General features: G+C 39.5%; 1 protein-coding gene across 1 annotated transcript in view; it reads left to right on the top strand.

The window, feature by feature from the left end:
* The first annotated feature begins 3403 nt into the window (after window positions 1-3403).
* The window catches only part of FN3KRP (fructosamine 3 kinase related protein), a 19070-nt gene continuing 9730 nt past the window's right edge, over window positions 3404-12743 (top strand). Inside the window, exons 1-3 of the mRNA XM_015822776.1 lie at window positions 3404-3594; window positions 8134-8285; window positions 9462-9553. Coding sequence (XP_015678262.1) covers window positions 3454-3594; window positions 8134-8285; window positions 9462-9553 — 385 coding nt within the window. The 5' untranslated portion in view covers window positions 3404-3453. The remainder of the gene's footprint in view (window positions 3595-8133; window positions 8286-9461; window positions 9554-12743) is intronic.

Genomic DNA, 12743 nt, shown 5'->3' with positions numbered 1-12743 from the left:
GGCAACTCACATGTATTTATGACAACTGCAGTGTCCTGGGGTCATGCGATCACCTTTTCTGTGCTTCTGACAAGCAAAGTCAATGAGAAGCCAGATTCCCTTAACAACTGCAATGATTCACTTAACAACTTTGGCAAGAAAGTAAAATGGGGCAAAACTCACTTGTCTTGCTTAGCAAAGAAAACTTTGGGCCCAGTTGTGATTGTTAACATGTAACAATCTACATGATAAAAATAAGTTTTTTATACAGTGGAACAATACAATGAAATCTATTTTTGAACAAACTTCCATTAGAAATGGGAAAAAAATAATATTTCAAAAAGTACCCCTGAGCTAGCCTTCAACTTGATACAGAAACACCAAAGAAAATACTAAAATATTTGTCAATAAACATATACCAACAGACATCTTAAGAGAGACTTTTCTGTTTAATCATCTAAAACCAGCAAATTAAAGCCAGCAGATACCAATTACCTTTTCTTCAATTCTCAGCTGCTGTCTTTTTTTAAAGCTGGTATGTATATATTAACTAGTGACTCACAAATAATTTCAGCCTAGGAAATCAGCTGTTCTACAGAAATAAACTCTAATTAAACAGCAGGTTGACCAATTAGGATATCTTTGGAACATTACTGTGCACTAGAAAGGCATCCTTATTAGGAAAAGAGAAAGCAGTGTAGGAATATATTCCAAATATTAGTCTGAAGTTCAATATATTGAGTTATTTATTTCATGAATTATGTAGATACAATAAATGGTCAATAAAAAGCACACAGGATGCTTATTATTATATTCTCTAATCTGAGAATTATGGTTTGTGTTACCTGATACTTTGTGGACTGTTCTGGGTCATGTGCAGTTGCTATTAAGTTCTTGCATATTAAACATTATAGAGCCGTGGTGGCACAATGGCTATAATGCAGTAACGCAGGCTAACTCACTGCTCACTCCAGGAGTTCGATTCTGAATGGCTCAAGGATTGGTAAAATGAGGACCCAGATTGTGGGGGAAATATGCTGACTCTGTAAACTGCTTAGAGAGGGCTGCAAAGCACTATGAAGTATTTAAGTCTAAGTGCTATTGCTATATATGATTCAATACTATAGCTTCTTGCTTAAAGTCGTTATTTACAAGACATAATTACTTAACTTAGACACATGCAAATATGCCATTCACTGCTTGTGCTTGAGTTGTTTATAATTTGCTTCTAATTATCCAGAATTAGCATTTCCCCTTGTAAATGATGTCATTTAGGTTGATTTCCAATGATTTTTTTTATCTTAAATGACATATTTATGTTCATTTACTAATTTTCACATGACAATGTCTTCTGGACAATTACCAACACTACGAAGATATTGCCAGTATATAATGTTATAAGCACACAAAGGGCCTTTCTTTACTTGCACCTAGCCTTACCCTGGCAGATTGGCTTTCTACACTGTTTTACTCTTGGCCCAAGACCATGAGAGAAACAAACTTAAATTGTCCTTAGCTATATTAGTGTTAGAGGAGTTATTTCCTCTTCTTATTCCAATATTGTACAAAATCTGTTATACCTTTTTAGATAAGAAGGAAGGAAGGTAGGTGACTTCAATGACAAGAGAAAGGAAACAGAGACATGACTGGGTTTTCAATGTGAACATCCAATTTCATATTGGCCACTACATCTCTCAGCCATTACTGAGATGGTATAAAGCCTGTTATCATCATTGCACTAGCTGTGTTCTCAGCATAACTTGAACCACAAACTACTCAAGAACAATTTGCACTGGTATGTTGTATAAACATAGCCTGTGTGTTATTTTGTGGTTAGGTGTGTCATGCAAATTGGGTTAACCATGGAAAAATGTCATTCAATCATAGTCAATGAACTGTTAAAAATTCAAGTAAGATTTTTTAAAAAATATTATTTTTTTAAAAAAAATTTGCTCTATATCAATGTTTCTCAGCCTTGGCAGCTTTCTGATGTGTGGACTTCAGCTCCCAGAGTTCTTGAGCCAACATCACTGGCTAGGGAATTCTGGGAGTTGAAGTCCACACATCTGAAAGCTGCCAAGGTTGAGAAACACTGCTCTATATTCACATAGTAAGTCATGGTTGGATTGAGCATGGCTCACTGAACAAACATAGCTGGATTCACATCATGTTACTATAAGTTATTGTGTTTTGATTTCTTTGGTGTTCTGTATAGAAAGAGCTATAGAGTAGGAAGTCTAAACACAGTTGGAGGCTGGAGCCTATATATATATATCTGATGGACTTTTATCCATAGAGAGAAGAAAATGTACAGCTAGAGAACATGAAAAAGATTTTTTTAGGGTAAAAGCCTTTAGAAAACGATTTACAGTATTTATTCTGCACATTGAACACTAAGGGTTCAGTTACTGTTTTGGAAAGCAGTATTGTTAATACACAAGTTTAGCATTTAAAACAACTCTTAAATGCATTAAGTTCCTTGCATATATGTTTTCAGAGATTTAAAAGAAATCCAAAGGCTCTTCTGCATTTAATTTTTTGCAACAAATGTATAGAAAGATAGGTTTGTATAAACTGGTATTTCTTAAGGTTCTTTCCTCTCAGGACCCTTTGTTACTTTTTAAAATTATGGTTGGTCCCCCAAAAGTGTTTGTTTATATGGGTTATATTTATTGATATTTACCATATTCAGAATTCAAATCTATACATTTGCTGCCTTTACTGCTTCTCATGATTGTTTGATGAGATTTTAATATTGTATTTTTCAGCATAGGCTGGCAAATAATTTTGATAGTGCAGACCCTGAGAGATACTTGGAGGACCCTTAGGGGTCCTAAGACTACATTTAAGAAACACTGGTGTACATCATTTAAATAATGTAGACTAGTAGGGCAAAACCGAAATTTAAATAAAATTAAATCTGTTTTTAATACAGAAGGGGGGGTGCTGGGATACCCCAAATTACAAGGGGAAACTCACTTGTTTCACACAATACACTAAAAAGTCCGAGTGAAGCTTGCTTTGCTTTGGTTCAGACTTGATTCACACGCAGTGTGAAAATCAAAGAAATATTACGGGTGATTCAACAACCATGAGTTAGCATTATGTGTGTGTGCGACCACTTAAAGTCCTAAAAGATGTTCACCGATGAAATTAACTGTGGCTTCTTGGTTTACTTCAAGATTCTGGCTTCTTCCGAATTATAATCATACAAGCTGGGTTCCTAGTGCGAATTCAGACAAGGAGCAACGCTTCAGGGCCAGCTTTCCTTTCTTTGCAGCGATGCAGGCAGCCGCTGGATCCTTCGGAGGCGCTGCCTTTTCCCCGAGCCGCGTGTTCCTCTTCCGGGCGCTCGGCATCGCCGTTGTGCTTCAGTTGCCGGGGCGGGTGGCTTGGCTAACGGCTCCCCGGTGGCTCGGGATCCGTAGAGAGGCGCGGGGTCGGTGCGGGGCCCGCTTTTCAGAACCTCCTGCGATGGAGGCGGCTTTGCGGCGAGAACTTGGCACCTCGCTGCTTCGGCCTGCGGGATACTCGGGGGGAGGCTGCATCAGCCACGGCGAGAGTTTCCACACTGACCACGGGAAGGTCTTCGTGAAGCGCAACGACAAGGCCGAGGTGGGAGGACACAGACTGGGTAGAGCGGGAATCCTAGGCTGGAACAGGAGCGCCTAGTCCGGGTGGTTAATTGGTGGACTGAGGTTTTCTACTAAGGCTCCTTCACCAAGCGAGGCTTTTCCTCGGAAGGGGGAGAACGCGAGGGGATTTGTGCGACTTTTGAAAGCTTAAGCCAGGGGTAGTCAACCTTGGCTCTTTTATGACTCGTGGACTTCAACTCCCAGAATTCCTGAGCCAGCCATGCTGGCTCAGGAATTCTGGGAGTTGAAGTCCACGAGTCATAAAAGAGCCAAGGTTGACTACCCCTGGCTTAAGCTATGGGAAGAGCACCACAGAGAGGCATTCCTCTGAGGCAGTGGTTCTCAACCTTTTTAATGCCGCGACCCCAACCGGTCGTAAGTCGAGGACTAAACCGGTCGTAAGTCAAGGACTACCCAACCGGTCATAAGTCGAGGACTTTCCCTGCCCGGGAGCGCCGTGCATGCGTGGTTCCGCCCCCTGCGCCGGCTGAGGCGCAGCTGGCAAGTGGCAGAGACAGAGCAGGCCAACCACCAGCTGGCCCAGCCCAAGGGAGGTAAGGCACCCGCCGGAAAAGGGGAAAAAAATGGCGGACAAAAAAAATGGCGGACAGCCTTGCTTGGCGACCCCCGTGAAATGGTTGATCGACCCCAAATGGGGTCCCGACCCACAGGTTGAGAACCACTGCTCTGAGGGGACAGGTTGGGAGACCTGGGTTGCACTGAAAAAAAAAGTTGGGGGGAGGGAGGTATTGATCGGCTGAATGTTTTGTTTGGTCTGCAGACTTTCCCGGGCCCTAGTTTTTTGTGTGTTGAAACTGGATTAATAGAATAAGCCATGATAATCCTATACATGTACCCTTACGACCACAATTGAGCCCAACATTTCCGTGGCTAAGTGAAACATTTGTTAAGTGAGTTTTGCCCCATTTTTAGACCTTTTTTGTCACAGCTATTAAATGAATCACTCCAGTTATTAAGTTAGTGACAGGATTGTTAAGTGAATTTGGGCAACATATACAATGTGTATTCTCAAAAACACCTGTCTCTGAGCCATCAGAAGGTCACAAAAGGTCATCATCTGATCTCTGGACACTGCAACCCTCATAAATATGAGTCAGTTGCCAAACGTCTGAATTTTCATGACTTGACCAAGGGGATGTTGCAATGGTTGTAAGTGTGAAAAATGGTCATAAGTCACTTTTGTCAGTGCCGTTGTAACTTGGAACGGTCACTAAATGAACTCTTGTAAGTCGACTACACCTAACTCACATAAACATGTCCTGGCTATATCTTTCTGCTGTGTCTCTTTGAGGGTTACCTTTGTCTAGTTCCCAGTCATTAAAAACGCAGGCTTAAGTCGTCCTTAGTTATGTTAGTATTAGTATATGGAGATTCTAATAGTATGTTAGTATCAGTGTTTTCTACCCTATTCAGATATCATCTCTTCCAAAATACATTACTGGAAAGAGAAGCAACAGAAGACTTATTCTGGTATACTGTTTTGCCAACTTACGGTGGATAGATAGCATTTCAACTCGGCAATGAAGATTTTAAAAAAATACATTATTAGATTTAAGGCCACCTTAGTTCAGAACAACTCTGAGTGGCTTACATGGCCATGGGATCTGTCCACTGCATGTAACCCATGGCTCAGAGACAGGTGTTTTTGAGAATACACATTGTATATGTTGCCCAGTTTACTTAACTACAGATTTCTGAATTTGCCTAGCAGACAGAACCCTGAAAGAACCTTTTACTTCATAAACATATAAAGGATTTGGGTTTGGCTAGTCTAGAGAAAAGGACTAGGGGGGACATGATAGCACTAGTCCAGTATTTGAGAGGTTGCCACAAACAGGAGGAGGGGGTCAACTTATTTTCCAAAGCACCAGAGGGCAGGACAAGAAACAATGCTTGGAAACTGATCAAAGAGAGAAGCAACCTGGAATTCAGGAGAAACTTCCTAACAGGACAATTAACCAGTGGAACAACTTGCATTCAGAAGTTGCGGATGCTTTATCAGTAGAGGTTTTTAAGAAGAGACTGGACAGTCACTTGTCTGAAATGGTATAGGATCTCCTGCTTGAGCAGGGAGTTGGACTAGAAGACCTCCAAGGTCCCTTCCAACTCTATTCTGATTGATTGATTTATAGTAATCACTTTGAATCCATTTAAAAGTCCAATATTTGTTTCTAGTAGGATATGAAACAATAAACTGAAGTATCTTTAATCATCAGCAGAGTGCTTTCTTTGCATTACTAAGTATCACAAGAAGATTGAATACTGTAGATCAAGGGCGTCAAACTCGCAACGTCACGTGACGTGTTGCGACATATCACAACTTTTTTTCCATTGCCAGCAATGGGATGGACATGGTTTTGGCATGATGCATCCAGCCCATGGGCCAGCAGTTTGACACCCCTGCTGTAGATCATCCATGCACTGGGTGTTTTTCCTGTGGTAGCATCAACAAATGGAACATTTAAAAAAAAACATTGCTATTAAGAAGCAGAGTCAGGATTTATGGGACTCCTGGCCACCATCTATTAGTTATTCAGATTTGTACAGCTTAGATGCAGCCCTAGTTTAAGTGCTGTTGAAGAGTAGGACTTTGAGAAAGGTGATTAGCTATAGCTGTAAACTCATCAAAGAACATTACATGAATACAGGAAGCGAGGAGACAGTACTTCCTGGGAATAGTAGCCACTGAAGATTTCCCAGCTGCACAGGCTGCAGAAATGCAAAAGTTGAGACCTTTGAATTTCAATTATATGTGTTAAGTCAGGGATGGATTACAGTAGCATGTTTCTGGACTTGTAGTTTGCAGATCTACAGAGGACCTGGGTCATTTGAACTAGTAGATCAGTCTAAAGATTTAGTTGCTGCCTGTCAGATTTCTTGCCTGATGAACTCAGTCGTTTTGGTACTTACGTAGGTTTCCGTTTATTTCATTCTGTTATTTCTGTCGTTCCTTTTTCTCTGTCTTCCCAGGGGAGCTGCTGTGTTTCCTAACCCATCTCCATCCTGGTTTTTATTTTTTTTTAATTTTTTGCTGGAAAGGAAGAGTGGAATATGTGTATGTAGCTTGCATGTATCTGTGTGTAAGTGGTTTGCATGTGCAAAGGAAATCAGTTAATTTTATAAATAGAATACTTCATTTTATAAGCAATTAATTTTAATGAGTAGTTAATTCCATTCCAGTAAATGACTTATTTTTTCCTTATTTTTTGAGTGTAACTTCTGGCATCTGTTTATACAAACCTTTGAGTCAGTTCTTTGACTTTTGTTGACTATAGTCTCTAGTCAGGCAAGGTTTTTCAGAAGTGCTTTGTCATTGTCTTCTTCCCAAGGTCACTCAGTTGGCTTTGTGCCTGAGGCAGGACTAGAAATCACAACCTCCTGGTTTCTAGCTTGGTGCCTTAATCATATACCAAACTAGTTCTTTCTAGCATTAGACATGATGTATATACATATGCATGCACACACATACACATGCACATACACACACAGATATACAAGTATGATTCTTGTACACATTAATAAGATGGGGAGAAATCTCCAGCTGTATTTTTGTTGAAGTTGCCCTCCCAAAATTTCCAAGGCATTTACACATGATTTTGTCTGTGTTTATTTTATTCTGTCCACTCTTGCTTTTGTAAAGGATCTTATTAAATTTAAAATAATATTTCTTTTGGCTTATAGAGAAATGAATAGAATGTGAGCAGAACACGTTCTTGTATGGTAAGCTTGAAGAATTGGGAATACAGTAGGTTTCCCTACTGTGTATCATCTATTGAGTAAAATCTGATCAAGATTTTAATAAATTTTAATAAATGAGATTCATTGGGGAATAATTTAATGAAGTTCCTATACTTGTGGATTAGCATGTAAAATGAAATAATATAGCAAAAAATAGAAGGTCTGGTTGCGTGAATGAAATAACATTATGAGAAATGTCAGCTTTGAAGATGTGAAGGAGAGCATGTCCAAAACCTGCAGGATCATCATTAGTAAATATATATATTTAAAGGATTGTGTACCATTTTGTAGCTTTTGGGTTATCTTTTCAATTTGAAGTCTCACACACTGAACAAAGATATAATATTGTACTATGGTAACTAAACTTACTTGTATAAAACAGGTAGAGATGTTGTTTTAAAACCTGGTATGTTATAACGATTCATAAATAAGAATGGTGGAATATTCTTCGTTTGTTAGAACTACCTATTTTGAGTGGTTATGTTTCCACAAAGTTGTCTTTTTCTGTGTTATACAGAAATGTTCCATTTAATAAATAAACATTCAGTTTTAAAACTTAGTCCATCTCTTTAGTGTAATTTGGCAGGAGGGTCATAAAGAAATGTGAACTGTACAATATGACATTTATATTTATTCTGAATAAAATAAATAATTTGTGAGGAGGTTACTGTATTATTTTTTAAAATGTAGATCACTGAAAAGGGCTACTATTCAATACAGGAGAAATATTTTAATAGGTTTTTCTTATTGTGCTTGATAGGCCAGAAGAATGTTTGATGGAGAAATGGCAAGTTTAGCTGCTATTCTGCAAACACAGACTGTGAAAGTTCCTAAACCTATCAAAGTTATTGATTTGCCAGAAGGTGGTGCTTTATTTGTGATGGAGCACTTGGACATGAGAAGTCTCAATAGGTAAAGTTATGAGGACAAAATGTATGATATTTTAAAAATAAGATGGACCTAAACCAGCTTTAGGCTGTGCTTGTATGATTCCATGAGTCACAGATTAGGCTGCTACAATTTAGTTTACCTTGAGACAGATCTATCTCTTATGGTAAATTTACAGTTCATTGTGGGAACAAAGAAAATTGGGTTAATTGATTAAACCAAGGCTAAGTTAAACATGGGAGTACTGTGTGCACTCTCAGTTCAATAGTTAACTGAAAAGTAAGCAAATATTGGACATATTCTAGATTCTCAGGAGGTTTTCATACTTGGATAAAGAATAAACAAGGGGCAGGGAGGTGTGGCTGTGAAGTCATATAGCCTAAGAAGGCCTAAGCTTTGGCAGTTCCCTGCCAGGAAGTCCAGCAGGCCTGAATTGCTGATCGCTACAGTTGATCCATTGAAGTTTGTGAAATCTGACCTAAAAGGCAGGGGGACATAATAGCAGTGTTCCAATATCTCAGGGGCTGCCACAAAGAAGAGGGAGTCAAGCTATTTTCCAAAGCGCCTGAAGGCAGGACAAGGAGCAATGGGTGGAAACTAACCAAAGAGAGAAGCAACCTAGAACTAAGGAGAAACTTCCTGACAGTTAGAACAATTAACCAGTGGAACAATTTGCCTCCAGAAGCGGTGAATGCACCAACACTGGAAGTTTTTAAGAAGAAACTGGACAGCCATTTGTCCAAAATGGTATAGGGTTTCCTGCCTGAGCAGGGGGTTGGACTAGATGACCTCCAAGGTCCCTTCCAACTTTATCATCATTATTATTATCATTATTATTATTATAATATTAAGGAACCAGAATATATGGGGTGATCTGTACCCAAGTTATGCCAGCATTTTTAAAGCTTTTATATAGTAGAGAAAATAGTAGTAGTAAATTAATCAAATAATGAATTACTTTTGAGTGCCCTGTTATGAAAATATATAACATTTTATTAAAAATATTGAAAACTACTAACAGTACTATAATCAAAGTTTGAAGTAACACTACAGTCAGATTAAGATATACATCCTCAGTGGAAGATCCAGCAAGTACCAGGATAGTAACAATACCCATTGTCATTTGAACAAAAACCAAATTCTTGTTCAGGCTGTTAATTTGGCACTAGCTGATAAGAATAATTTGTTCTGACTTTTTAGACAGGCAGAAAAACTTGGGATTCAGCTGGCTGATCTTCATCTTCATAATCAAAAGCTTGGGGAAAAGTTGAAGAAAGATGCAAACGCTATTGGTAAATGGTTTNCCAATGTCAACCGTGAATCCAGGAGAACACCCAAGTTGCGGACCCGATCTGAGGGGGCCAAAGTTTCGCCCCCTATAGTCAGCGATGGAATCAGCTGACTATGCCGAGGCGCTGGAAGCCACAGCCACTCGGTCTTGGACGGGTTGAGTCTGAGTCTGTTCCTCCCCATCCAGACCCTCACGGCCTCCAGGCATCGGGCTGATAGGCTGAATGTTTTGTTTGGTCTGCAGACTTTCCCGAGCCCTAGTTTTTTGTGTGTTGAAACTGGATTAATAGAATAAGCCATGATAATCCTATACATGCACCCTTACGACCACAATTGAGCCCAACGTTTCCGTGGCTAAGTGAAACATTTGTTAAGTGAGCTTTGCCCCATTTTACGTCCTTTCTTGCCACAGCTGTTAAATGAATCACTCCAGTTATTAAGTTAGTGACACGGTTGTTATGGGAATTTGGCTTCCCCATTGGCTTTGCTCATCAGAAGGTCACAAAAGGTCATCATCTGATCTCTGGACACTGCAACCCTCATAAATATGAGTCAGTTGCCAAACGTCTGAATTTTCATGACTTGACCAAGGGGATGTTGCAATGGTTGTAAGTGTGAAAAATGGTCATAAGTCACTTTTGTCAGTGCCGTTGTAACTTGGAACGGTCACTAAATGAACTCTTGCAAGTCGACTACACCTAACTCACATAAACATGTCCTGGCTATATCTTTCTGCTGTGTGTCTTTGAGGGTTACCTTTGTCTAGTTCCCAGTCATTAAAAACGCAGGCTTAAGTCGTCCTTAGTTATGTTAGTATTAGTCTATGGAGATTCTAATAGTATGTTAGTATCAGTGTTTTCTACCCTATTCAGATATCATCTCTTCCAAAATACATTACTGGAAAGAGAAGCAACAGAAGACTTATTCTGGTATTCTGTTTTGCCAACTTACGGTGGATAGATAGCATTTCAACTCGGCAATGAAGATTTAAAAAAAAATACATTATTAGATTTAAGGCCACCTTAGTTCAGAACAACTCTGAGTGGCTTACATGGCCATGGGATCTGTCCACTGCATGTAACCCATGGCTCAGAGACAGGTGTTTTTGAGAATACACATTGTGTGTGTGTGTGTGTGTGTATATATATATATATATATATATATATATATATATATATATATATATATATATATATATATATATATATATATATATATATATATATATATGTTTTTTATGCGGACTCAGGGCGGCTAACAACCGGATAAAAATACAAAAATACAAAAATATCAACTACAAATTTAAAAGTTAATTAAAAGGGAAATATTCATAATTGGTCTAATTAAAATTATAATTAAAACCCCCTCTAAAAGTTTTCCCCTAGGCCATATGTTGCCCAGTTTACTTAACTACAGATTTCTGAATTTGCCTAGCAGACAGAACCCTGAAAGAACCTTTTACTTCATAAACATATAAAGGATTTGGGTTTGGCTAGTCTAGAGAAAAGGACTAGGGGGGACATGATAGCACTAGTCCAGTATTTGAGAGGTTGCCACAAACAGGAGGAGGGGGTCAACTTATTTTCCAAAGCACCAGAGGGCAGGACAAGAAACAATGCTTGGAAACTGATCAAAGAGAGAAGCAACCTGGAATTAAGGAGAAACTTCCTAACAGTGAGGACAATTAACCAGTGGAACAACTTGCCTTCAGAAGTTGCGGATGCTTTATCAGTAGAGGTTTTTAAGAAGAGACTGGACAGTCACTTGTCTGAAATGGTATAGGATCTCCTGCTTGAGCAGGGAGTTGGACTAGAAGACCTCCAAGGTCCCTTCCAACTCTATTCTGATTGATTGATTTGTAGTAATCACTTTGAATCCATTTAAAAGTCCAATATTTGTTTCTAGTAGGATATGAAACAATAAACTGAAGTATCTTTAATCATCAGCAGAGTGCTTTCTTTGCATTACTAAGTATCACAAGAAGATTGAATACTGTAGATCAAGGGCGTCAAACTCGCAACGTCATGTGACATGTTGCGACATATCACAACTTTTTTTCCATTGCCAGCAATGGGATGGACATGGTTTTGGCATGATGTATCCAGCCCATGGGCCAGCAGTTTGACACCCCTGCTGTAGATCATCCATGCACTGGGTGTTTTTCCTGTGGTAGCATCAACAAACGGAACATTTAAAAAAAAACATTGCTATTAAGAAGCAGAGTCAGGATTTATGGGACTCCTGGCCACCATCTATTAGTTATTCAGATTTGTACAGCTTAGATGCAGCCCTAGTTTAAGTGCTGTTGAAGAGTAGGACTTTGAGAAAGGTGATTAGCTATAGCTGTAAACTCATCAAAGAACATTACATGAATACAGGAAGCGAGGAGACAGTACTTCCTGGGAATAGTAGCCACTGAAGATTTCCCAGCTGCACAGGCTGCAGAAATGCAAAAGTTGAGACCTTTGAATTTCAATTATATGTGTTAAGTCAGGGATGGATTACAGTAGCACGTTTCTGGACTTGTAGTTTGCAGATCTACAGAGGACCTGGGTGATTTGAACTATTAGATCAGTCTAAAGATTTAGTTGCTGCCTGTCAGATTTCTTGCCTGATGAACTCAGTCGTTTTGGTACTTACGTAGGTTTCTGTTTATTTCATTCTGTTATTTCTGTCGTTGTTCCTTTTTCTCTGTCTTCCCAGGGGAGCTGCTGTGTTTCCTAACCCATCTCCATCCTGGTTTTTTTTTTTTTTTTTAATTTTTTGCTGGAAAGGAAGAGTGGAATATGTGTATGTAGCTTGCATGTATCTGTGTGTAAGTGGTTTGCATGTGCAAAGGAAATCAGTTAATTTTATAAATAGAATACTTCATTTTATAAGCAATGCGGCCTCTGACCCGACGTAGATCTCAACTAGCTCCTTGGTTTACCGAGGAGCTGAGAGAGATGAAACGCCGGAAAAGACGCCTAGAGAGCAGTTGGAGGGTTACCCGTACCGAATCCGACCGAACACAGGTAAGGATGCATGTTAGATCCTACCTTGTGGCGATGAGGGTGGCGAGGTCTAATTACTACTCCACCCTCATTGCGTCATCAGATAACCGCCCGGCCTCCCTCTTCAGGGTGACCCGCTCCCTCCTTCAATTGAGGGGGGGGGACCCCCTGGCGGGGAAGGCTGAGGAATTTGCACAAT

The sequence above is a fragment of the Protobothrops mucrosquamatus genome, unplaced genomic scaffold (assembly GCF_001527695.2).
Source record: "Protobothrops mucrosquamatus isolate PMUCROS unplaced genomic scaffold, P.Mucros_1.0 scaffold1675, whole genome shotgun sequence".
Classification (NCBI taxonomy): domain Eukaryota; kingdom Metazoa; phylum Chordata; class Lepidosauria; order Squamata; family Viperidae; genus Protobothrops; species Protobothrops mucrosquamatus.
This window is presented reverse-complemented; position numbering and strand designations above follow the sequence as displayed.